The 25137-nt window shown below is 43.7% G+C and overlaps 1 protein-coding gene across 1 annotated transcript in view; it reads left to right on the top strand.

The window, feature by feature from the left end:
- The first annotated feature begins 10526 nt into the window (after positions 1-10526).
- PTPRG (protein tyrosine phosphatase receptor type G) overlaps positions 10527-25137 on the top strand; it is a 410558-nt gene continuing 395947 nt past the window's right edge. The window contains exon 1 of the mRNA XM_065642503.1: positions 10527-11054. Coding sequence (XP_065498575.1) covers positions 10970-11054 — 85 coding nt within the window. The 5' untranslated portion in view covers positions 10527-10969. The remainder of the gene's footprint in view (positions 11055-25137) is intronic.

Genomic DNA, 25137 nt, shown 5'->3' with positions numbered 1-25137 from the left:
GGTGAATATAATTCCACAGATGGATTCACCTACACTGTTCCTGCAATACGGGAAGCCAACAAGACCATCTAACAAGTTAGCAAGTCACTCTATCCCTTCTGAAGTCAACATGAGTTTTGCCATTGGCCTTAACATAATGGCAGAAATTCTACTCTCGCCCTGCCCCATGTAGAGGGATGTTGGGTTTCTGAGTATAGACCAATGCATCCTTTCAGATGTAAGCAATGAGTGGCTGGTACTCTAAGTTCGTGTGACCAAAAGGTTCCTCTGTGCTAAAGATTCTCAGATTCTGAGACAAAATTTAATGGGCAAAGCTCAAGTCTGACTAGAAAAGCTGTTATCTGCATCACTGACCAAGGCCAGTCCAGTTTGTGAATGGTTTATATGATAATGTACCAAGAAATCAATTTTTAAGAAGGCAAAAATGTGTTTCCTGTTGGGCTGATTTCTGTCTGGTTTAACTGGACTCCAAATGAGCTATCCGAGATAGCTACCCAGTAATGGAGTTTACGGCAAAAGCCACCACTATGCTTAGCTGAATATCCTCTCAGCAATCACCTGATCTCCTCGGGTTGTTTGTAGGGGCGGTGTTAAACCCGCTACCTCAGCTCTTACTGCAGGATTTCAGACAGCTGTCATTGCAACAACAGGTTAAAGATGTCACCAGGCTTGTTCCTAAACAAAGACTGTATAAATTCGGGAGGACAATATAAAGATGGAAACTTGTAAGCGGGTTGAAATCTTTAACCTGAAACTTTTAGAAAGTATGGTTGATCCAAAATAATTATTTTGTGTGAAAATCTGATCCCTCAAAAATTTCTGAGCTTTTCTCAAAGTTAGAAATTTTGAATGATCGGTGTTCAGTGGTGGCTGGTTTTTAACTGTCCTTTCCTTCATTCTTTTCTGCCACTGAATGTATTAAAATGAATGACCTGAGGGTTCTATTCTTTACTTTTCAATTTTGCTGTGTCGTTTCTGTATTAAAAATTTTTCTTGTTCTCCCACTTTTCAAAACGTTTGTGTCTCTGATAAAGTTAAAGAACAGAAATAAATTTTAAAGAAGAACCCTGTCAGTCTCTTGGCTGGTAACTGGAGGGTCCCAAAAACTTTTCAGCTGCACATTCCAGTTCCACTGATCCCAAATAATTGTCCAGGTAACTGAACTGGAAGTGTTTAACATTCCTATTCATAACTTCTAGGCCCAGATTAAACAGTGAGTAATAAAAAAGGACTGTGGTCATTGTTCATACTGAGAGTGGCCTGTACGGTAGAGAAAAAGGGGTAGGAGGGGGAAAGGTCCAGTGGGGAAAAATGAAAATTCAACTTCCAAGAGTTCCTATTAAGGCTGTAGACTAATATTTGCATAAAAGAGAGAAAGTTTTAAAATATGAACACACACGCACACTCGTGCATTTAAAGGAGATGCTTATTCCATATTGTAGTTCAGCTAAAAATGCTATGCCACAGAAAGCAGTAATTATTCCAGCTTTGCATATTGTAAACCTGGTCACTGTCATTCTTCCTTTGCCTCCACATGCCTCAATGCTACATTTTCTACAGTAGTGGGGAGGGAGATTGCCTTGGCTCTTACTCAGCTGGCTCAGCTAATGCAATTCACAGGCCTTCAAATGTAAGCTTGTAAACTACTTAGTTCTTTTTCTCTACAACAGCTTGTCTATTAACAGCTCATTCAATGGAGGAGAGAGAAGAAGCTAGTGAGACCTCTTTTGGTATTGTTCAGCAGTGACCCTGGCTTTATCAAGTTGGTAGCCAATACTCACTAAACAGTGTTTGTCAGTACATGTTGTTTTGCTGGATAATAGTATATTGTGCTAGCAGCAGCCTGTATTAGTAGCAGGTAACAATGAGCTGGCAAAGTAAGTCTCCTGGGTGGCACGGTAAGGTTATAAGAATGATGTATGAAAATCCAAGAGAAACCCTGTTAGGATGGTCTGACGCAGTGCTACAAAACCTGCCACCCTGAGAGATCTTCATCAGCACTTCCCTTTGCATGTTGTTCGGGAGCCTCATCACTGCTGCATCCTCTGGGCTGAGATGGATTTGGGGAATAAGGATGGTTCACCCCTCAAGATATGTTACATGATTTTCAGTCCACTGCTCGTGGACTGTACTTCATGAAAGGTGGTTTTGTCAGGATATCAGCCTCATTAAATCCCAGGACAGGTGTCCTCAGAGACTGCACACACCATGGACCATGCCCATTATTCCTGCAACTGTACGGCAGAAAGCTATGCTATACATTGCAATGAAAGTGCGATATTGAAATGGCTGAATCCTGCTCTAGCATTTTTGTTCCATTTTTGCTGTGCTAATGTGTTGCCATGCTATGCACTGAACCTGCCATACCATCTGCTTTCCTAAACAATTAAATAAAATCTGTAGTAGTTTATTACCTGATGGCTGAGATTTCTTGAACTTTTCTTAGTGTTCTGTATGGAAATACCAGGCAAGTTGGTGGCTTAAACAGTGTTTAATAAAGAGAATCATGCCTGACACAGATTCTCCCACCACCTAAATCCCATCCACCTTACCTATAAGCAATTCATTTATAGAAACATCATGGTTTAGGCTTTGTTTTTTGCCCTGCCAAGTGTTGCAGATCCTATGTTATCTCTCAGACATGTTATCTCTCAGACAAACTGACAAAGCTGCAGCACAGAGAAATCAGGTTTCAAAGCCAGTGATTTATGAAACATGAACTTTTCCGTGCATGCAGAGAGACTCCCCCGTGTGGTCCCATTGCTTTGGCCGATGCCACCGACAGCCGCTCCGTGAGCTGGGCTGCCAGAGCTGGGCTGGCTGACATGTCGGCAGTTAACATAATTAAACGTGCCCAGTGAAGCCTCCCATGTTCAGAAGTGGCCATCAGTTTGCAATTAATGTTGACCGCTAGAGAATAATGTTGTTCTGTTGTGTTTCTCCTGTAGCAAAAAAAGTGTAATATTTTACTAACTGTGATGCTTTGGAAAGAATTATGAGGTTTCATATTTCTTTACCATGAATTAGTCTTGCAACTTTATTCTCAGCTTCCTTTTTCCCCAACAATGTGTCTTAATATGATACTTCTATATAGATGCTAAAATCTATTTGGACATCATTAGTTATTTTAAAACCTAGAATTATAAGTTCATGTTGTTAAACAGAACAGTTCAAGGTTCTAAACACATTTTAATTGTTCTCCTCTTTAGGGAATTTATGATAAACACTCTCCTTTTTGGCTCATTTCTGAAAGCCTCATTTTGAGTCCAGAATGGAATGCTTTTACCCAGTATCCCCATTAAAAATTGGTAATTAAAATTTCTTCTACTATCTATTGTATACCTTAAATATATTTTCTTGGGCATAGGCCAGAGGAAGCAATTGTGTTCTTCCAAATTAAAGGGCTTGACTCTGCCCTATATTATATCGGCTCAAATCTACCTGTCAGCTGGATGAAGAGATGTTAGATTTACACCAGCATAGACGAAGGGAGAATCTGGCCCAAAGTGTTTAGTGTTCTCTGGAACTTGGCATCCTTTTCTCCCATTCTCCTCCTCAAATCACCATAAAACAGATGCTGAAATTCTAAAATGTTTTAAACCCTCTATACCGTAGCTGTGAGCACAGTGCATTGTAACCACCAGACCTTGATGGCATGAAGATATGCATCATGAACATGAAATCTGGGTAGAAAAGATAAGGGCACAGCCTTGCAACACTTCCAAGGTAGCAAAACACCGTAGAAAGTAACAACTGCATTTTCGTGGTATTTGGTCACACTGGCAAAACTTTGACTTGGATCCAAGTAGGTGTAGTTCCAAGGAAGTGAATGCCCAGTCATTTACGTCAGTGGAGTTGTGCCCAGCTACAGTGGATCTATATTTGATGACAATAGAAAAGATGAATGAAAATCATTTCAGTTGCATTAGGGATGTAAGCTGGCAGGGGTTTGGATCACTGCTTATTCAACTTTTTGGACAGCATCTTTATGCTTCCAATAAACCCTTTTTAGACCAGGCACCAAGAGGAGACAGGAGGAGCTCCAGTAAGAAACTGTTTGCAGACAGGTAGCTCAGGCTCATGACATTAATCTTTGGCTAGAGAGTAAGGAAATAGAAAGCAAAACCAGAGAGAACAAAGGGTACTTTGTGGGTGTGCTGTACTGCCAAATTTTGGTGGCCTAGATATGTTGTTGTTTAGCTATTTCCATCAGTGCTTATGGGTATGTATCGATCTGACTAGCACTCATGTCTGTGGGGTCACTGTGGGTATCTGATTTTATCCCTTTCATTGTAAGGTTTATTAATATTGACGCTTCTTCATTTAATTGGGGCACTGGCTATGGAATCCCTTTTTAATGGAATTGTATTAGCTAATGTACTGCCTGTCCACACTCAAATCCAGAGTGCTTCACACAAGCCTGTATTTGAGTAACTGATAATGTTATAAGAAAAAAAACCAAAACCAAACACAAGCACAAACAAACCCCACAGATCTGTGAAACCAGAGAGGAATGGCAAAGACAGAACTGTGCTGCAATCTGCAACCTACATTTCCCTATTGCAATATGTGAGGCCCAAAAGAAATGTAAGAGTAACTTGTCCCTGTAACACACAAATGTTACTTCTTTCCCTGCTCTGTCAAGGCTTTTCCCACCCCCTCACCAGGGACTGCATTCATTTCTGCCGTGCAATTATTCACATCTGCACAACCTGTTGCAAGATATTACCAACTGAAAAAGGTAGCCAGAACATACAATTTTGCACGTCGTCTTATACCTGCGCTCAGAAAGAGTGTCTCTCCGAAATAATACGGGTTTGGCAAATGTTCCTCTTTAACTTTTCCTTCTCTCCTTAGACAGATTTGGAGACTAGTTCTACCGTTTATAGAACATATTTTTTTTCTTCCTTTAAGTGCTCTCCTGGGATTGGCTAGGAAAGTGTTTTTTGCAGTCTGCTTGATTGGTCTTCATTGTGGAGCAATTTCAGAGGCCTGGCTTTGGACACCATTTGCAATAGATTTGTATTAGAAGGTCATGGCTTGTTACTGAGCCATTATTGCCTCTTCCCCTTGGGACCATGGCACACCTGTGACTTTACCCTTCATGAGCAGGTTCTGACACATCTTTTTGACATCCATGCAGGGAGGCAGGAGCATGTTGCACTAATTCCTTTGACAGAAAGCAGCAGTGAAATGGAAGAGGGGGAAAGGAACAGTAGAAATTCCATCTTCAGTAAGTGTATTCATTCCTATCTATTTACTTATAGGGGAAAAGATGGAGTCTGATGTTTTGGTTGTAATGTATGAGACCTTTGAAAGAGCAGATACCCCATTGTGATACTGGCTCTCTGGAGTCCTTTGGAAGACAAGGGGTTATTAGAGACAAGAAGACTGGTCATATTAATGGTATCTATAATATGTCTGGGTCTAGCACACTGCACCCATGCTGTTCCTTACAGCAGCTTACATTCAGCCTGAGTTCATGCTGCCTGCAAATCCTGCCTGTCCTTCAGTCAACTTACTGTGTAGAAAAAACCCCTGACAGTTGCAGTTCTCTCACTGGCAAGCTGCATGATAGTGTTAAAAACATTGAGGCTGGATAGAGCCTTCCCAGTCAAAAGGATTTTTGCTTTTCTGCAACTGATATTCCCCAGACTTACATTGAACTCAAATATTATTGAAGCCTACAAACAATATTTTCAATAACAAAGTTCATAAGTCTGTTGTCTCGTTAGTTTCCACCCTAAATTCTGCAAAGACAGTAAATTCTTGGTGAGCTACTTACACGGTAACAGACAAGCAGGACACTAAGCTGGGTCTTCCATGCTCATCCCTCAGCTCCAGGCGTTAACATGCTTGCTCTGCTCACTGGTACACTCATAATAGATTTTTTTTTCTTCTCTTAACCAGAGAGGATTTGTGACTTAAGCACACACGTACAGCCCTAGCAAGGTCATACCACAGGACTCTGAACTACAGTTGCTCTTGAAAGAGAGAAACTCATTGCTGATCACTCTGACCCTCCACCGCACCTGTTACTAACACACTTTTACAGAACACAGTCATTTTGAGGCCATTTTAGGAGACAAAAGACCTGTATGACTTCAAGATTAAGATGAAGCTTTCAAGCAGGTATTTCAGCTTGTGACCAAGAGTGTTCTGAATGATTTAGCCTGAGGGTACCCTAAGGTGGAGGTTCCTTTTGTAGACCAAAAGAAAATACATGTATTGGTCTTCCAAAAGAACCTCGTGCAAAACCCTGTGGGACACTGCCCAGCCAGGACGTCTTGGAATATCACTCAAGTCAGTGCTCAGATACTCTCCTTCACATAATGCTGGAAGTGCTGCAGATGTGCAGCCTAATAATACTCGCAGTCATCTCTGACCTACAGCGTATGTCTTTACTTAGAGTTTGCATCACCCAGCAACGTTTTTCATACATTTTGCTTTACCTGCCTCTCTAGGTTAAACAACACAGCTCATTGCTATGATTATATTGAAATAAAGCCCTGCTTTATTTTTTTTTTTCTCACAGCTACTTTGCCTGCCCTCCACCTCTGTTTCTCAGCAGGTTCTCAGATGCCTTGTTAAGACTTTCAAAGCCTCACAGCATACTTTAAAAGAATGCATCTGTCCTCAGGCTAGGAGAAAAGTAACTCTGCAATAACATAATTTATGAAACTCAAGTTCAGCATCCTTTTTGTCCTTTCTATGCAGAGCTAGACAGGAACTAGGGCTGCTGAATTAACTTGGACATTACTTCTAATAAGAACTGTAGCTGTTTCTTGGAGACTTCAGGTTGATTTATCCTTTCAGGGATGGATCCTCACCTGGTACTTTCCCCACAGGCCAGCCATGCCAGTGAGGCTGGCTGGATGTAAATCAGTGAAAACTCATCTCTTTCTTTCTAAACACAAAAAAAGTGTAACTTTCTATATTTGATTTTTTCTTTAATTTTTTGTTTCCGCAATCCTTTATATAGTTATTATAGATGTTAAGAAGCCTGTTTTGGAAATGATTAATGCTATTAATATTTTTCTAATTCAATAAACCCTCTCATCTTTGAACTCCTTGCAATATTTTTCTGCTTTCTTCAGCTTTCCACTAATTCAAACATATGACAAATGCAAGTCTTAGTTTCAGTTTTCTATTATTTCTCATGTCTGATCAAATAAATTAAGAGACTTTCATTTCTTTCCCAGGAGTGATGCCCATATGTTGATGAAGGCAGCATAAAAATATTACCTGTTCAAACAGGAGGAAAAAAAAAAAGGTAGAAGTTATCTTTTATTCACTGTTCCATGCAAACCAGAGATGTTAATCCTATTCCTTTCCCCTTGACAGCGCCCACTGTGTTTAACAGTAAATGTTGCAAGATTTGCAGAACACCCATCAATCTGATTTTACTGCACTGTATTCTAATGTCCATTTACAATCTCTTCATACAGCAGCAGTTATTTTAACCACACCACAGTACTTCAGTCACTGGGAAAGAAGCAGCTGTTCCCCAGGCACACGGCACCAGTCTGGCAGAGCAGGGTGCTGCTAATGCAGTTTTCTCTGTTTGGATAGTTAAAGATACAACTCCAGGCCAATTTGTACCTGTGTATTGTTGATAGACAGTGTGCCGCAGGCACAGAGATACTGCAGGAAATGGATTCTCATTTAACCGTGCTTAATTTTGTTGTCTGGATCTCCATCATGCATCTTTCCATTTCCCTGCCCACCCAAATTGCTAATGTGAAATAAAGCTACTTCCGCCGCTGCAGCTCCTAAACCGATGTGTGATGATGCAATGATTGATTTGCCACTCCAGGAAAAGTGGGTCATGGTACACGTTGTACCACAGCACGCTGAACCAAGCCGTCCGTGCCGACATTGGGGTTTTACAGATTTGTTTTTAGAAGTTCAGACCTGAGGGGACTACTGTGAATATCCAGCCTGAACATTTCTGGTTTTTGGTGGGAGCGCTGTCATTTGAAAGTCTTCCTTAGCAGCTTATAGGGATCTGAAGTCAGTATTCTGCTTATGTATTTTACATCTTACTTGCATGTTTGCTCTGAGGATGGAAAATACAGAATTCCTCCGATTTCAAGGTATGGGGGCGGTTTCAGATTTGTAATTTTCCAGGATAGGAAACCCTAAACTAATGTAAAATATATTTAAAACATACAATGATGTAATTAATAGCTTTTTCAATCAGTTTTTGAATCAGTTAGAAAAATACTGATGTAAACTGCTCTTTGAAAAAAAATCCATTACTTTTATTCTTCTTTTATGAGATTGCAAGTGTTTCATACATTTTCTCATGTAATGAGACCTGTTGAAACTCACTTTAAAATTGCCTCTTACAATACCAGTGAGCATCATTTCAAAAAGTGTCTCGGTACTGGAGGAGAACTTGCCTACCTATCTGTTGCATTAGATCAGTAAAGTTAGGGACTGATTGCTGAAAGGGGAATATTTTGCAGGTTTTTCTGGAGCAGCCCAGTAAGTAACCGAGCACAGATGTCACTGCAGAATCCAAAAGGTCAAGGCAGGTGGGGATTTATTTTTCTGGTTTTCATAGGAACAAAAAATTCAGGGAAATTTAGCTCTTAAAATTTTATCTTTGTTTTTATGAGAGTTGAAACCAACCTCCAAACCCCACCTGTTTCAGGAAATGATTTAATGAACAATAAGTTGGATAAGAACTTTCTTCAGGGCCTGTAAATTTTTTGCTTTGATTTAGATAAATCCTTATGCAAGTGCCCCCACCACTCTTTGCACAGCCCAAAGGGTGGTGCCCTGGAGGGCAGAGAACATCTAATCAGGGCCTTCAGTCCTCACACTGGTAAAATCCCTATTGGGAGAAACAGTTTGCCTAGTTAGGACTGCACTTTTAACTTCAACTGTGATTTTTGGCAGGCACAACCCGGGATGTGGAAAGTCAAAGGAAAGCCTATGAAAATGCAATGCCTCCTAATTAGGGGCCCTTTGTCTGCAGGGTGATCTACTGATTTGGCACCCTGTGCTGCATGGGGTAAACCTGGATGAACACAAAGCCACAGCCTCCTCCAGAAAAGTCAGAGCACAGCAGTGGTGAGGTACCCAAGCCCTGAGGGCTCCGGTGATCCCTAAGTTGAGGCAGCAGGAGAGAAAATCACTGCCATTCCACTGAATAAATACGACTTCTGAATTTTTCTGCTCTGTTCCTCCTCCTCCTGCTGCCCATCCCTCCTCTGGAAACACCACAGATGTGGAAGGTTCACAGGTAAGCAAAGAGGAGATGGTCACAGCAAATGACAGAACCAGAGCTGAGCACAGCACGCGCTGATAAACCCCTGCCAAACCCTTTCCCTTCTGAAACAGAATCCCCATAATGGAAATAATTACCAAAGTAACAGACAAAAACTACTTCTGAATGAAATTTAAGCTTCAGCAGACCACAGCACTGGCAGGAAATACCAAGTACAAGCAACCGTCCCTTCATCCTGAATTCACACCATTTTCTGTTTCTGTTTCCTGCGCAAAGTTATCAATCACTCAGGAACTGCTGTCGGGGGGGGGGCCGTGGATCCAGATTTGGATGCAGAGTGCCTTGGGACAGGCTCCACCTGACTCTGCAAAAATAACAGACAACTGTCTCACTTTGAGAGGACTCTCTGGAAATATGTAGTATGATGCACAATACTGGGAGAAAAACCAGCAGTTTTGTGGGGGACCTCTGGCAACCCCCAGAATGATACATATTACTGGGGAAGAAAAAAGTTGTGTGATTTTGGAGAGGTAGAGGGGGTCTCTGGCAACACCTAGTATAGTATTGGGGGGAAAAGAGCTGTATGGTTTTTGGGGGACCTCTGGCAGTATCCAAAATGATGCACAGTAGTGGGGGAGAAAAACAGCTGTACGATTTCGGTGGGAATTTCTGTCAATATCCAGCACAGTCTCAAACAAACAAGCGGCAGGATTTTGTGGGGGACCTCTGGCAATACGCAGTGTGATCCACAGTATCGAAGGGGACGGAGGAGAACTATAGGATTTCAGGGGGCGGACTGACACCTCTGGCAATACACAGAATGATACACACGAAGGGGGAGGGGGGACATGGAGGACACGGACACCCAACACCGAGCCCCGTCCCCCCGCAACATACACCGAGGGCGGCGTAATGGCACAAGTAACTTCACACAGAGACCGCTTGGGTAAGAGCGTAAAATCCCAAATTCCAAACGGCGAATTTCCTCGGCTCAGTGACACGTTTATCCCCCAAGCCCGGCACTGCCGGTAACCCCCCATTCCGCAAGCAAAAGGGCGGGCGCGGAGAGTGCGCGGGGCGCGGTGGAGCGCGGGGCAGCGCTCCGGGTGCGTGCACGCGAGCGGACGCGCGCCCCCGCCCCGGCGCCGCGGCCGCTTTAAGGGCGGCGGGGACGCGCCGCCGGGGCTCCCGGCGCGCCGCCGCCTCTCCTCGCCTCTCCTCCTCTCCTCTCCTCGCCGCCGCGCCGCGCTCCCTCTCCCTCGCCCCGCTTTAAAGTCTCCGCCAGGATCCGGGCTCGCCCGCCACTTCCTGTACGGCAGGATGGAGCGCGCCGGGGCCCCGGCTGACCGCCGCCCGCCCGCCCGTGCGCGGAGGCGGCTCTGAGCGCCCCGTCCGCGGCATGCCGCGCGCCCCGCCGCCGCTGCCCGCCTGAGCCGCGCAGCTCCGCGCCCCGCCGCGCTGTGCCGCGCTGTGCCGCGCGGGGGTCCCCGCGCCCCGCCGGCGCGTGTCTCTTTCACCCCCCCCGCCCCACGGTTCTGGGGTTATTTTCCCCGTTGAGGAGGCGAGCGGGAGCCCCCCGCTTTCTCCCGCAGGAAGAGGGGTGCGGGGAGAAACTTATTTTCAACAAGTTTGGGGGGTTTATTTTCTTTTTTCTTTTTTCTTTTTTTTTCCCCACCCCGCTGCGTGTTAATTATTTTAGCCCCTCTCCCCTTTCGATGTGCGGCTTTGGACATGCGGAGGCTACTGCAACCGTGTTGGTGGATCTTTTTCTTGAAAATCACCAGCTCCGTGCTCCATGATGTGGTGTGCTTCCCCGGTAAGTGAGCGCGGCGCTTGGAGGGGGGCGGGGGGGGTGGTGTTCCCGGTGCCTCCGCCACGCGTGTCCGCGACCCCCGTGGGGTGCCGGCAGGGCACCCCGTGAGCGCGCAGGATGCACTCGGGACGGCGGGGGCCCCTTTGCACGGGTGGCCGCAACGTTAGGTGTCCCCCGGCTCCGCAGCACTCTCCCGGCTGCGGGCAGCGCTGCCCGCGAGTGGGGCCGTCCACGGTGCATGAGCTCTGCGCCGCGCTCCCCGTGCTGTGTCCCCTCTCTCCGGTGCATTGCAGCCCCCGACGGCGCGGGGCGGGCGGAGGGGGGGTCCTTATGCGCGGCCCTTCCTTCGCGGGGCTGCCTGGAGACTCCCGTTGTGCTGCGGGACTGCCGCCCGCCGCCCCGAAGGCAGCGTGACTCCGATCCCTTGTCGTAACCCCCTGTCCCTTGCCAAAAACTTAAGTTGTGCGCGGGTCCCTGCCCTCCACACCCCACTCGTGTCCGCGGTGGGCGTCTCGCCGTGCCGGCGCGCTGACCTTGGCAGGGCAGGGGGGCGCAGGGCTGCGCTCCCGCTCCGCACCCGCGTCTGGCTCTGTACAACCACCGCCCCACCCCCGTGGGAGAGGGGTTATGCGGGTGGGGGGTACCCAGCGCCCACCGTGCTTTCCACTCCCCCTTCGCACCCCGTGGTTTGTGCATCGCTCCTCGCCCCCCCCCCCCCAAAAAAAAAAAAAAAGCAGGGGCCGCGTATAACGGGGCCGGGTGGTCTCTCGCCCCGCGGTGGGACCCGTGTGTCCCCCCCCCACCAGCCCCGGCAGCGCCCCCCGGTCCGGGGGGAACTTGCAGCGCCCGCGCGGGGCTCCGGCTCCCGCGTCCCCCGCAGTGCCCGGGACCGGCCGCCAGGGGCGCTCTCGCGCCGCCAGCGCCCCCGCGGGGCCGCGCACGGGCCCCGCCTGCCCCAGCCCCCGGGAGCGGCCCCGGGCCCCGCGAGGCGGGGGGGGCTCTGCCGTGACCCCCCCAGCAGATCTGCGGCTGAACGGATGTTCCTGCGAGCGGCCTGGCAGCCCCGCACGCCCCCAAAGTGGTTTATTTATTCACTTTTTCTCTTGGGCTTCCCCCCCCACCCCCGCGCTGGCAGCGGTGGGCGGGGGGGGCCGTGCGGTGGGGGTGATGTGAGGGGTCCGGGGCAGAGCGACCCCCTCGTCCCGCTGCTCCTCCCGACCCTGCCGTGGGCTCTTGCTGCAGCCCGGGTCGTTGGCTGCATCCAGGTGTGCAAGTGTGAAAAGAAAGCAGCAAATTCTAGAAGCCTTACAGAACTTTAACTTCTGTTTATTATTTTTTAATTTATTTTTTTCTTTTTTTCCTAAAATACATTTTTTTAATAACCCCAAACAGGGAGATAAGCAGATAGATCCATTGTATCCCAGTCCTTCCAGCAGCTTCTCACATAGTAAAATGATTTGAAGCTAAAAGAAAATAAGTTAGAGAGAGGGTTAATACCTCTGCAGCTGTTGAAGAAACATTTATCTTCTTTGTATTGATTTCTTCTCAATTTCAGCCCTCAGAGTGAAGCCTTTCTCTCTGGTTCTGATATATATTGTACAGTAATTACATCTAGAAGGCAGGCTCCAGGAACGCTTCAGGAAAACAAGCTATGATGTAGGTTTAATATGACAGTATTGTACGACTTGCTGATTTAGATCAGTGGTGTTTGAACCCGATAATATTTGCATTGTGGTTTGAATATAAAGATGAGCGCAAGCAGAGAGTAGTAGATCTATGGACATTTGCTGTGTACACGTAAACTCTTCAACACGTAAACCAGCTGTGTAATACTTGGGAATGTTTCAGGACTGTTCATTGCTACAGATTTGCTTGGAAAGCAAGCCATTTTCCAGCAGGGCTTCTGTGCATTTAGTTTTCATACAGACCTCCCATGTTAGACCTCAGTGACTTGCTTACTCTTTTATGCTATCTTCTGAAAAGCAGTAATATCTGGTGTGCGTGCGTGCACAGGGGTGGTAAGTGAAAGATCCTGATAAACAGGGACTCCAGACTCTGATCCCCTACATCAGAGATGCCCGAGGCAGAAAAGCTGCAGGGAGGATCTGGGTGGACTAGAACAGGACATCGGTGCTGACAACATCCAATGGCAAATCATCGGAATTTGTGTTGGCGGGGAATCCCGGCCAGATATTAACCATTTAGTGTCTACCACAAAGGCTTCAGTACCTTTTCATAGCATTTTCTAGAGAGGATTAGAGAGTGAAGGTTTTTGTTACTCTGCATGTTAATTTACAAACATCTTTCTTCCTTCCCTCCACTTCATATCTACGTCTCTTTAAATGAAAGAAAGGTGACTATTTATGTTCTGCCCTGCAAATCACTCCACTTTGTGAAGAAACATAAAGGCTATTTTTTCTTTGTTCAGGAACAATAAATGAACCACGTAGAAAATAAGTCTTTGCAGTATTCCTTTGTTAAGAGGATGGTAATAGGTTTTCACTGCTTAAGTAGGTATTTTTGTTGCCATTCCTTTGGTTGCAATAAGAGGAAGGAGTCGAACAAAAAATCTGTGGGCAAGGTTTTGCTCTTTCTGAAGTGTTAAGTTTAGTGCATTTCTCTGTGGGCTTGTCACTCATAATTGCATTGCTTAATAAATCACATTAAGACAAGGCAAGAGAGGTTGTTTCCGTGGGATCTGTTTGCTCATTAATCTAAATTCACAGTACCGAAATTTACTAGGAGATAAATATTAACATTTCTGTGATATCCTTTCTATGTAATTCCTCAGTGCTTTGTCAAGAGAGGATAAATATTTTTTTTGTGAAGGAAAAAGTAGTTCTTAGCTGTTGCTGTGACAAACCTGCCATCTAAGGAGCGAGAATTGTTAGCATTCTCTTAGGCTAGATGCATAAATGACAGTAATTTTCCTGAGTGTAGATTAGCTATTTGGTAATGCAGCAAATTGATGCTGAGCTGGTAACTGGCTATAAATGGATTTTAGGTTTTGAGTCTCCATAGTTCTGAGTTGAGAGTTAATTTTGCATGTAAGTGTCTTCTGCTTGGAGTAAAAAATATACTAGGAGCTTTTCCCTATGACCTAATCAAATGCTACTTCAGGTATTTTTAAAGGTACAGAGAAGACTGGCTTTGTTTATTAAACATTTTACACAGGAAGGTGCGTTGTGCACGTAGAGAAATACTGAATGTACAGGAGAGGGCCCTCCAAGACTTTATTTAGTCCTGTGGCTTTTATGAAGATGACACTTCTTACATTTTAATTATCCCTTGTTTTCTGTGCCTTTTAAAAATAAGCTTTATGTTACGGGAAGTTGCTAATGGGGTCCTTGCAGATACAGAATGTCACGCGAGCCTTCCCAGGCTGTAGGAGTTGGGCTCTGTACACCTCTGGGGGAGGAACCCAGGGAGAGCTTTGCCAGCCCTTAGCAGGGTTACAGGAGCTGCTTTGTGGTTGACAGAGCCTGGACGCAGCTTTCAAAAGTCTTCAGGTAGTGACAGGAGCCGCCTGCACTAGCAGAGGCTTCCCGAGTTGGGGAGGGAGAAGGGTATCATGGAGGGAAGGGGTTTCAGTATGTTCAAAATAGAAAGGAACACAATCTGAGGGTAACTGGAGTTCCCTCAGTCATACTGGGGTGTTTGTGATGTCTACGAAGCTTGGATTCAGGCTGGGGAAGCTGCTTTGCTTGGAAGAGTGAGGAGGATTTTGCCTGTGTGTAGGATTTCTGTTACTGCTCTCCCATCTGCTATCTCCTCTGCTTTTTGTCTAGGAAATGGGGATGAAAGGAGTTTTGGTTCTGTCCAGAAAACGGATGTCTTGGTCAGAGCAGTGAGGCAGTTCTGTGACTCCGGCACAGAGATGTCATTTCGTTCCCTGTCCCTCCCTCATCCGCGCTGGGAACCTGTGCTGAACAAACAGGTCCTGCTTGGTACCGTAAAAACCACCAAAAAACACCTGCTGATTTCAGCAGGGTGATGGTTTCACTCCCAGTTTCTGCGTCTTTGCAGAGACAAGTGTTGTCTGAAGTTGTGTACGTGCACTCACTTAAAGCTGTACGGTTATCAAGTTGCGCAAATTTAGTAGCTGGGGTTTGTTTCCAATTACAGAAAAGACAGATAACAGTGAGGATTCTATCCATCCTATGATCAGTGCTCAAGGACTAACATACAGTTTTCCGAAATAAAATGTTATTAACGTTGACTCTAATTTCAATGTTCAAGTTTCACGGTTGAATTAAAGAAATTACTTCAAACTATTAATCTCAACTGTCTTTGGAAAAAATGCTAATCATTTAGTTGCTGCTTCTTAGCAGCCAAATGAACATGTGGCATGATGTGCTCTGAAGCCTAAGGGTATAGTAATAGCACTGCGCTTTAGCTAATATAGAAGTTTAATCTGAGAAATTATGAAAAAATGAGACTAATTTCTGTTTGTCGAAGTTACTGTGCTTCCATGTTTAAAGATCAGAGTTGCTCCTGTGTGTTGATGAAATTGTAATTATTTATATTTACATGCCGTGCTATTTAGAGTTTTATTCTAAACAACAATTTTAAGTGTTTTAGGAAGCGGAATCTCACCAGACAAATGTTCTTAAAAGATATTGAGTCATCTGAGGGTGCAGATATCTACCAGATGGATTAACTTGTGGCTCTATACATCCCTTCTGGGGGATATATCCCTTCAGCTCGCTGCTTTAGGTGCCTAAATATCTTTACAATTTTTTCCTTCTTCATGAGGTAAACTCCTGTCAATGTTTCTTCCAAGTGAAAATTATGGACCTACGTCTTCTAACCCCAGGTTGACAGGAGTGTGACTTCATCGATTGCCAGAGTTACTCCCTGGAAGAACTGGCCTTTGTCAGCTTTGGAGGGACATACAAGGGCTGGAAGCAAAGCAGAGAAGGAAGATGGAATTTAATGCACACTTTCATGCTGAGCAGAGGAGCCTGGGTTGTGGCCAACTGAGATGCCCAACTAGAGAATAACATTTGATGAAAGCAACTAGCTTTGACATCTGCGTGTCAATAAACCTTTAGAGAGAAAAGAAATCACAGAGAAATGATCCTTGGTTGCTGTTAATTTTTCCATTACTCAACATCCTGTGGTAGTGCGGATGATCATGTTATCCATGTTGTAGGCTACAGATATCCATCTACGTGACTTGCCCTGGGGCAAGTCAAACTGACTTATTGCTTTTAATGCTGTTAACATGTGGTACGGCTCTCCAAAGCGTTCATGCCTCACTTCGGTGAGGACAGGTGTACTCTTAGATGAATCAGGGCTACATTGGTCATGTCATCAAGTGCTTGCCTTTCAATGTACGGTTGCCTTGTTGAGGCAGAGCTGCCAGGACAAAATGCGTTCCTGGTTTATGCCTTGAGCTGTCACATTTGTACCCTAAGCAGAGGCTCTTCCCACCCAGAAATTGCACAGGTGAATGAGGGTGCAGACTACGAGCACAACAGCGAAGACACTGTGATGCTCCATGGGTATTGCTGTTCTCGTTTCATGTTTCCTTTTTTCTGATTGCTAGCAGTATTAATGAGAAGCTGAAGGGAACAGGGGTGGTGAATAAACTCCCCAGCTGACTGGAGGGAGGATACAGGGCAATGAAGAAACTTAAGAAGTTCATGCAATCACTGTAAGATATGTTTTTATTGCATGAATGGGCTGAGTTTACAGCAATTTGAAATAGTCTTGAAGTGAACTGTAGTTAAAGTTAGTACGCAGCCTTGTTTGGTTTTTTTTAATGTGGTTTTATTATGCATCTCTAAGCTTGCTTGGGAGTTGAAGTACCAGTGTTCTTTAATTATCAAGTCATTTGAATAATGATGAACCATTTTTTTAGAACTTAAAACTTGACCACATCGTGCACCTGCCAGCAGTACAGACACATAAAATCTCAATTGATGTGGGTGTTGCAGTTTTTCTATGCATAAATGCTGCAGTGATGCTTGAATATGTTTATCCTGTGCCAGTGCCTGCTTTGAGGGACTTTGCATTCATACCATGGAGGCCTTTCTAAAGAAAATCTAGGTGTTTTCAGACTTCGGTGCTTAGCTTAGGAAAGCTGCTTTGAAAAATCCTTTTCTCTGCTTGCAGGCATGTAATGAATGAGACCTTGAGCCCTGAAGAGCTGCATTGGTATTTAGGAGCAAAATGTGGGATGTTATTTGGTCTTGTGGCAGCTGTTTTGTTCTCTTCTTTGAAATAAAATGTGCCTGTCTCCCTGACAGAGTGCTGTTAAAGTTCTTCTGTTGGGATTCGGTTTATTCTACTGACAGTGAAGGAAAGCTATCTGATAACTCCTCGCAGGCAAAGCGGGCAGTTGTTCGGTTTTCCTACACTTCACTCTTTCCATCTTCTGGCCTTGCAGGAGGCTTGTAAGCGGCATATAAAATGCTGTAGTGTTTGCTTTAATCAAAGCAGCACCTTGCTCTTTCCTTACTCCTATAGAATCATCTACCGTTTGGATTATTGTTTTGTAGCAGTCTGAAGTGTTAGACCTGGAGTTCCTTGGTCAGTCTGTCAGACTGGTTGAAAAGCAGTGTTAGGTGTCCCAGAGTGGAAAAGGACTTCACCGTAACAAATGCTGATCACCGGATAAGCAGGATACAAAGGTAGAAGCGCTTGTGCCAACGCACTGGACAAGCCAGTTTTCTGCTGCAGAGGTAAATGGAAACGGTTCTGTCCTGAACCTTGCTGATCCTGAACAGAAAGCAAGCTACTTTCTTTGGGCCTTGTTTCATTTCTTTAAAGCAAGGATGTCTGTGAAGTAACTCCCACACTGCTGAGCACCAGTGCCTGCCTTTGTGTCAGTTTGGCGTGTTCCTCTTAAATCTTCCGCTTTTTTTTTTCTTTTTTTCTTCCTCCCATTCTGGATTTTAAAACCTCCTAATTTTATGTCTTAGGAATTGGTGATGTTAGTGATGCACGTCTCAAAATAAGTAAATCTTGGCTAAGAGTTTTATAAGCAAGTGTAGTGATTTATTTATTTGTTTATTTCAGATGGCTGTATGTTTCTGTAAGCCTCAGTGTAGTGGGCTCAGCAGGAGATCGTTGTGTCCCTCTGTCCCCTGCCCCCTGAAAACTACAAGCTGAGACAAAAAAAGATACTCGGTAGCTTTCAAATAATTAGTAGGGATCTACTTTGCTATTACAAGTGAGTTTAGGGATTAAATTTGCAATAGACTTTCATTGGTATTTAGATTCCTAAGGTGCTTTCAGATTTCTGGAGATTATGGTATAGATTTCCTGCAGTCCAAGTAGAAATGAGGGTTTGTGCGGCATGACCGTCTCTTAAATGTGGCATCTATTTAGTGCGAAGGCAGAAAGAACCAGTCGAATGTTTCCTCTTGTTGGCCTCCATGCTACCTGTAACTAGTTCACTTATAGTGCAGTTGCTTGTGTACTTTGTATTTAAATTCATGCTTAAAATACAACTAAAATTTGCTTGTTGACAGCAGTTGCATCATACTTTAATTGGTGAGAATTGCTAATGGAGTGTTCAGGTTCTAAAATTAGTTGTTTATTTTTCCTTTCTTCTTTGCCCAAGGGTTTTGCATCAGATTGTATGGCTTCTGTATAACTGTTTGTGTTCTGAAGCAACACCTTTGTGCAACTTTAGCTATTAACGCAAGTGTTAAAAGTATGGGCTCAGTGACAGTATTTTCAGAAACTGTGACTTTTAAAATTGTTTCTTACTACATTGTTTATGCATTTTAAAGTGCCTGTCTTCTGTTTACTGTGAATTAATTCATTGTTATCTTTGTAAACCTGGGGTGCGAAATGTGCAAGTTTATAATATTTTATCTTGGCATAATGGCAGGTCCTCAGCTGCAGCAAATTGTCACAGCCACGATTGATTCTACTGTTTGTGTGGCAGCTTTCATCAGGTGAGGATTTGCACCATAACCCTGATTATCACATTGTTATGAAAAACTCCTATGCATGTTCTTTTCAGTATTTCCATAGGCTGGATTTGTCCCAAGGGTGCACGGTTTTGATAGTGTCTTTATGCTCCTTGGAGGGTTTTTCTTTTACTGTGTGATGAAATGCAAAACCACCTCGTTGTGTGATTCTGCTTGCTGTGAAGCAGAGGTGTCCAGACCTTCCACTAAAATTCTGGCGTTTTGGAGGACATTAGCCATGTGCATCAGTCCTTGGAATTGTTCTGTTACGTTGTGCTTAGTTTTTTAACCAAAGCCGTGGCTGTTGCAAAGGTATTTGTGAGGTGTTCTGTCAAAAGCTGTCACTTGTTTTTTTAAAATGAATTATGTTTGCCCATTTTGAAGCAATACCCAGCTTATTTTCCTTGAATAAAGTAGTTACCAAAATAAATAAGCCACCAAAATGTGGCTGTTTGAATTATTCCCTGTAGCTGTGAAGCTCAAACTGCAAATACACAGCCACTTCAACAACTGTTTTGTATGCTTCACTTTTCTTTACTAGTTTAAAGAGCCCTCTGATATTTTTTTACTGTGAAAATACTTGCATGTTACAATAAAACCATGTCACAATGTCCTTATTAACTTAGTGACCTGAACTCCACAAGCCCTTTACTGTCAGATTTTATCCAATCCTTGAATAATTTTTGTAGCAATCTTTTTTGCTTGTTCTCCAATTTTTTTTTTCCCAACTTATTTTTAGAAAAGTGCACACCAGAACTGAACACTGGTCTTATTCTTATCATATATGCACAATGCTATTGCAAACAGCGCTTGTCCAAGGATTTTCAGTGGCCTATTTTTCTGCCACAGCAAGAAGGCTCATGTTGATTGTTTGCCTAGTATGACATCTAGATCATTATTGGAGTCAGTACTGGACAAAATGGTCTGTTCAGTGGATGTGGTCTGGATCACCAGTTCTTAGGGTTTTTGAACCTTATTAAAATAAACTCTTTGAATGTATCTCATTTTTTATGTGACTTGGATACTGCTATAATTGCAATTTTAGCTATAGAAAGGCAGGCAGGCGTGTCTGACTTATGTCCTCTGCAGTTTTAGTGTCTTAGATGCATCGTTTTGTTCTCTTTTTGTTTGTTTCCTTTTGTAGCCCAGCAGTTTTTAAGGGAGTAGCAGTCAGTGCATCCCATAATGGTCCAGGTTCTTGTTGTACACTTATCTAAAATGATTATCTTGGGTTTGACTTCTGTTAAACATTGAAACTGAAAGCATTGCACAGCTCCACATCAGGACTGTGACCTTCTGGTCACATTTAACACCCTTGCGTGATCGCACCGATGTGGCTCACACTTGAGCTTCATTGGAAATTTGGAATGGGGATTATGATTTGGGTGTAACCCCAAGGAGGCAATAGATTTCTTAGGAGTGTGGTTTGTTTGTGATGTTTTTTTTTTTTTCTTCCCCCCTCAAGTCCATTTCGTCACCCCATTATTGTTACTCATGCTGCTGTTTTCAGTAGAAAGTGTTTCTTGCAGTGTCCTCATTTTCTTCTGCTTCTGGATGCAGGTGAGTGGACTTGATATTGAGGTAGCTGCAAGAACGTAGAAGATTTGCTTTGTTCCTGTGACCCTGTTCCCATTAGGGTGGCCTCCCTTGGATGCTTTTAGCTTTCCACCTTGTTTGTGTTTGTTTTGCGCAAACTTGTACCTTACATCAAATGAGGAAAAACAATCCCTTCTCCCCCAGCTGATATCATCCTGTCTGGGAAGAGGCTGGTGCCTGTGCAGGTAGGTGAGAAGGTGGAGAGATCCTTATGGCTATAGTAGAGAGGGAGTCCAATTTTTCAAATAGAAGAGCCTTTACCAAAAAAACCACTGAGAAGACTTGTAGGGGTGAGGCGTCTCTGCGGCTGCTGCAGCCTGAGGGACTCGTGGCGAAAGAGCCTCTGCCGTGCGTGGACGGGGCGCGTGATGCCCGGTGTTATTAGCCGCTAGAGCGTGAAGCCGGCAAGTAATGGTAATACAAATGTATTTCAATTTGTAACCTGGCCTTCTGTATCAAGATTGGACTGCTTCTGTTCTGTTGCACATGTGCATCACTTGGGGAAACATGCTGATAGTACTTAACATTTAATTGCTTCTCTTGATTTTATTTGTAAATTAGAATCTAGAGGATCTGTAAGGAAAAAAAAAAACAGTGGAGCTTAATTGGACAACATTTTAGTGTAACAGGAAAAAAAAAAAAAACCAACATGTAGCTTTCCAGATTTTGGAGCTGAGACAAATGCAAACTTACTTATTGATCCATACATATAATATAATATTTTAACTACTGTCTAAACTGGAGGTCATCTCGATACTAGATTGCTTAAGAATCTGTCTATCTTATCACATCTTGTACTCATTTATAGTTGTTTCCATTTCTGGCTTTGCTGGAGAGACAGCTAGTGTTTCAACCTAAATTAAAATCAATAAGAAGCAATTTCGTTTGTTTTTTAACTACTAGAGCAGGCTTTTTTTTTTTTTTTTTTAAGTGAAGCTCTGTATGTTCAACTAAGTCACTTGGTTCTTTCCATCAAGATAATTGCCAAAACTCATTAATTCCTAATTTTTGCACATGTAGGAATGAATTTATTTTGCAGTGTACCTAACTAAATGTCAAATATGATTTAAAAATAAATATTTATTTTAAATCATCACTGAGAAATAGATGCAGTAAAGAATACTTGGCAGTTAGAAGGAGTTTAAAAACATCTTGAGGGGAAGCGAATGCTTGGGGGCTGTGGTGAAAGCTGTTGACCCAGGAATCCTGCACTGGCAGGGTAGCACAGGCTTCCCCTGGCACGTCTGGGCAATGCTCTGTTGGGATGGCTTCCAGTGGAAAAAGCGGAGTCTGGGTCTCTGGGCCCTCAGACCTTGGCTTGAATATATCTGCATCGCACCAATTCGAGTAAGAAGCTGTTGTCATGATGTCAGCTGGCTTTTACCACACAGCCAGCGGGTTGCCAGCAATAACAATTAACCTGGGTCACATTCGACATGGAATTCTGACTGAAGTAGTGTTGGTGCTTCCTGCATAAGGCAATGGTGAAGCATAATGTAATATTAGAGTAAATAGCTGAAGGTAATGATCTGATTAAGTGTCCAAAATAGGATGTGTTGCTGCTCTGGCGAGTTGATCACAGGGTTCAGGAAATCATCCTCTTTAGTTTGCAGTACGGGCTGCCCAAATGCAGAGATGGACACATTACTGTGCAATCGTTGCCCTCTGTGTCCATGAAGGTTCAATCTTCACAGACAAAGGCTTCCTCTCACTGACACAGTTGGAAGAAATAGTTTGTGTTTTTCAGAAACAGCATTTTCAGAAAGGGTAGACAAGCTGCAGTGGTAGGGAACCTTGGCTCTTGCATGGAAGTTTTTGGTAAGGTGTTTGCTCTGCCTCTTCTCGGTGAAGTTCAGCATCTAGCAATGTTTTTCCAGTGTTTATATGAGCATTTGTATTCTTGTGCAAGGTGAAAATTTAATCCCTGGAAAAGTGAAGGCCAGTATTTTTGTAAGGTGGTTCGTTTGAGTTGCCATGATCTTACCCAATGCTTCTCATAATTTCAGAAATGTTTAAGAATCTTTAGAGTTCTTAATTCTGAATACAAGAACCTTTTGGATGGTGTAAATCTCATTTCCTGTTTAACTGTTCTTTGAAGTTCCTGACTACTATGAGCTACCGGTTACTTCAATCTTTTGGGTTCAGTTTTCTCTCACCTTTTCTTTTGCTTCTACTTGCTTTGATTCAGATATGTTAATGAATCAAGGAAGGGGGCAAACCAAGGGCAAAAAGAGGCAGATCTGGCTACCCTGGTATCAAAGCAAGAGTACGTTCCCTTAAATAAACTGCTAAAGCAGTGTTTTGTAGGAACAAAACATAATTACTAACTAGATGACACTGATGAAGAGTCATCCTTCGAGGCAGCTTAAGAGTTGTGTGTTAATTGCTTGAATTTGATATCAAAACAGCAAACCATTTCTTTTTAACTAATCACTTGAAACCACACAGGAATTTATGTGCCAAGAAGCCAGCTGTGTTTAAAAATACATGAGCAGACCTGGTACACGGTGATCCAGGAACGTAAGGTAAAAGTGACTTGTCCATACGCTAGTGATGCCTACCATATGTGAATCCCAAGCCATAGTTCAATGTGAGGAGTAAGACATTACAGCACAAACAGATTCTGTCTCAGAAAGGTAATTAATACCTCATGTCAAACACTATCTGCATGTACTCCTTTCTCTATTTCATGTTATTAAGCAGTGTGACCTTTTCTCTTTCAACAATAAGCTTTCAAGGAGAAAACCAACTTAGGAAGAAAATTAACTTTTTTTTCATTGGGTCTGAGGAGTCTTATAGTTTTGCAGTAGTCTTGATGACACCTTCATGCTTTATAATTTTGTTTGCTATCTTGATCAATGACTCTTCATTTCTGTAGTTTGAAGTTGCATTCCCCTATTTACTGCTGTATTTGGGAGACATCCGGCATTTTGGGTGCAGACTGTGCTTACAGAGCCAGACGAGTGTGGTAAGACACACGCTGTCAATGGGTAACAACTCCAGCTTGTCTCATTTGCACTCTATTAGTACCAAGTTCGCTTGCTAAATAATTCTGTTCTGATCTTCATCTTCAGTTTTTAATTTACATGACAGTTGTGCTTTCTGTTGAACTGAGACTATGAGCATCCACTGTAATAAAGCAGTGCTCTCTTTCTTTGCAAAACTAGGTATTTCTAAACTACGTACACGGGGCGTGAGAGACAGGACTTAGAGTTTGATTTGTCTTTTTGCTTCTGTTCAAGAAAGAGAGGCCGTTTGCTGCATTTGGTTGCATTCCTTGGAAATAATGTTGAAGCACATGGGTCTTACTTAGAGCATTCTTCCTTGATGAGCTGGAAATAAAGTACATCGTTTTGGTGAACACCATGTCTGTTATCACCGACTGTCTGGGCGATACAATACCAAGTGAAATAAAGGATCAAAGCACTGTCTTGTCGGCCCTGGAGAGCTGATGAATTGTTCAGTGCTTCCTTTGGTGCCTTTCAGTGACTTCTGCTGTGATCGATACAAGCAGCATCAACAAAAACCGGACTCTTCTGCTAGCTCTCATGCTTGCAAGTGAAGTGGAGAAAGCTCAATTTGTTTTGCTGCTTAAGCCCTTGCTGGCTTAACACATGTGCTGTATGAGAGGCCTGTTTACCTCTTAGTGTTTTACTGTGCGACTCTGCTGTCCTGCCTTCCAGGATGATACTTCAGTGGTGCCAAGCTGGTTGTGAAGGAGTGGATGCTGTGATACGGTGTATCTCCCTCTCTCTCTCTCTCTCTCTCTCCAGAGATCTTTCAGCTGGACTGTAAGGATAACATACTGTTGGTGTCTTTAATATTTGTAGCCTCTCTCCAAAAGAGCTTAGACTGCAGAATTGTCTGTTATTCAGAACTATCAATACTGTTAGAAAGCTGCTTTGCCATCTTGCTCTTTCATCTCGGCTGTCTTCCACTGATGAATTCTTCTGATGGTCACTGGCCTTTGTGGTTATTCTGGTGGTCTTTACCATGTGGGTTCCTGAGCTATCCTCCTTGCTGCAAAACCAAAATCCAGCAAGAGCTGCAGTGCAGCCTTCTTCAGCAGTGTATTGTCTTTGCTGGAGGCATTTGCCTCTCATCTGCCTGACTGCTCCGATTTGGAGTGGGGACTCCTTTGTTTGCTCCATCCCTCTCTCGTGTAGCTGGGACCTTATGCTTTGCCATCCAGGTCTTATGTTGGCTTCAAGCAGGAGTTGCTGTTGCCTGAATGCATAAGCTGAGGCCAGCTGTGTCTTTAATCTCCTCATTGCTGAGTGGTTGGAACAATCTCCTGGACGTTGGGAACTGATTTCTTAGATATTTTGTATTTCACCCTTACTGGTACGTAGGATGCTGTGATGCTCTAGGATCAGTCTTCTGCTCTGTCTAGTCTGTTGAGCACTTTGGAGGTGCTATTTTGCATTTAAGTTGCTATGTGTTACTATATATATATATTTATGTATGAATACTACTGCTTTTAAAACCTGGCATAATAGTAATTAAGCTTAGGAGTTATGTACCTGAGTAGGTTTCTTCCATTAGTAAAGCAGTTAGTAGGT

Source organism: Caloenas nicobarica, chromosome 11 (genome assembly GCF_036013445.1).
Source record: "Caloenas nicobarica isolate bCalNic1 chromosome 11, bCalNic1.hap1, whole genome shotgun sequence".
Classification (NCBI taxonomy): Eukaryota; Metazoa; Chordata; class Aves; order Columbiformes; family Columbidae; genus Caloenas; species Caloenas nicobarica.
Note: the sequence above shows the minus strand (reverse complement) of the source record. Positions and strands in the feature narration are given on the sequence as shown.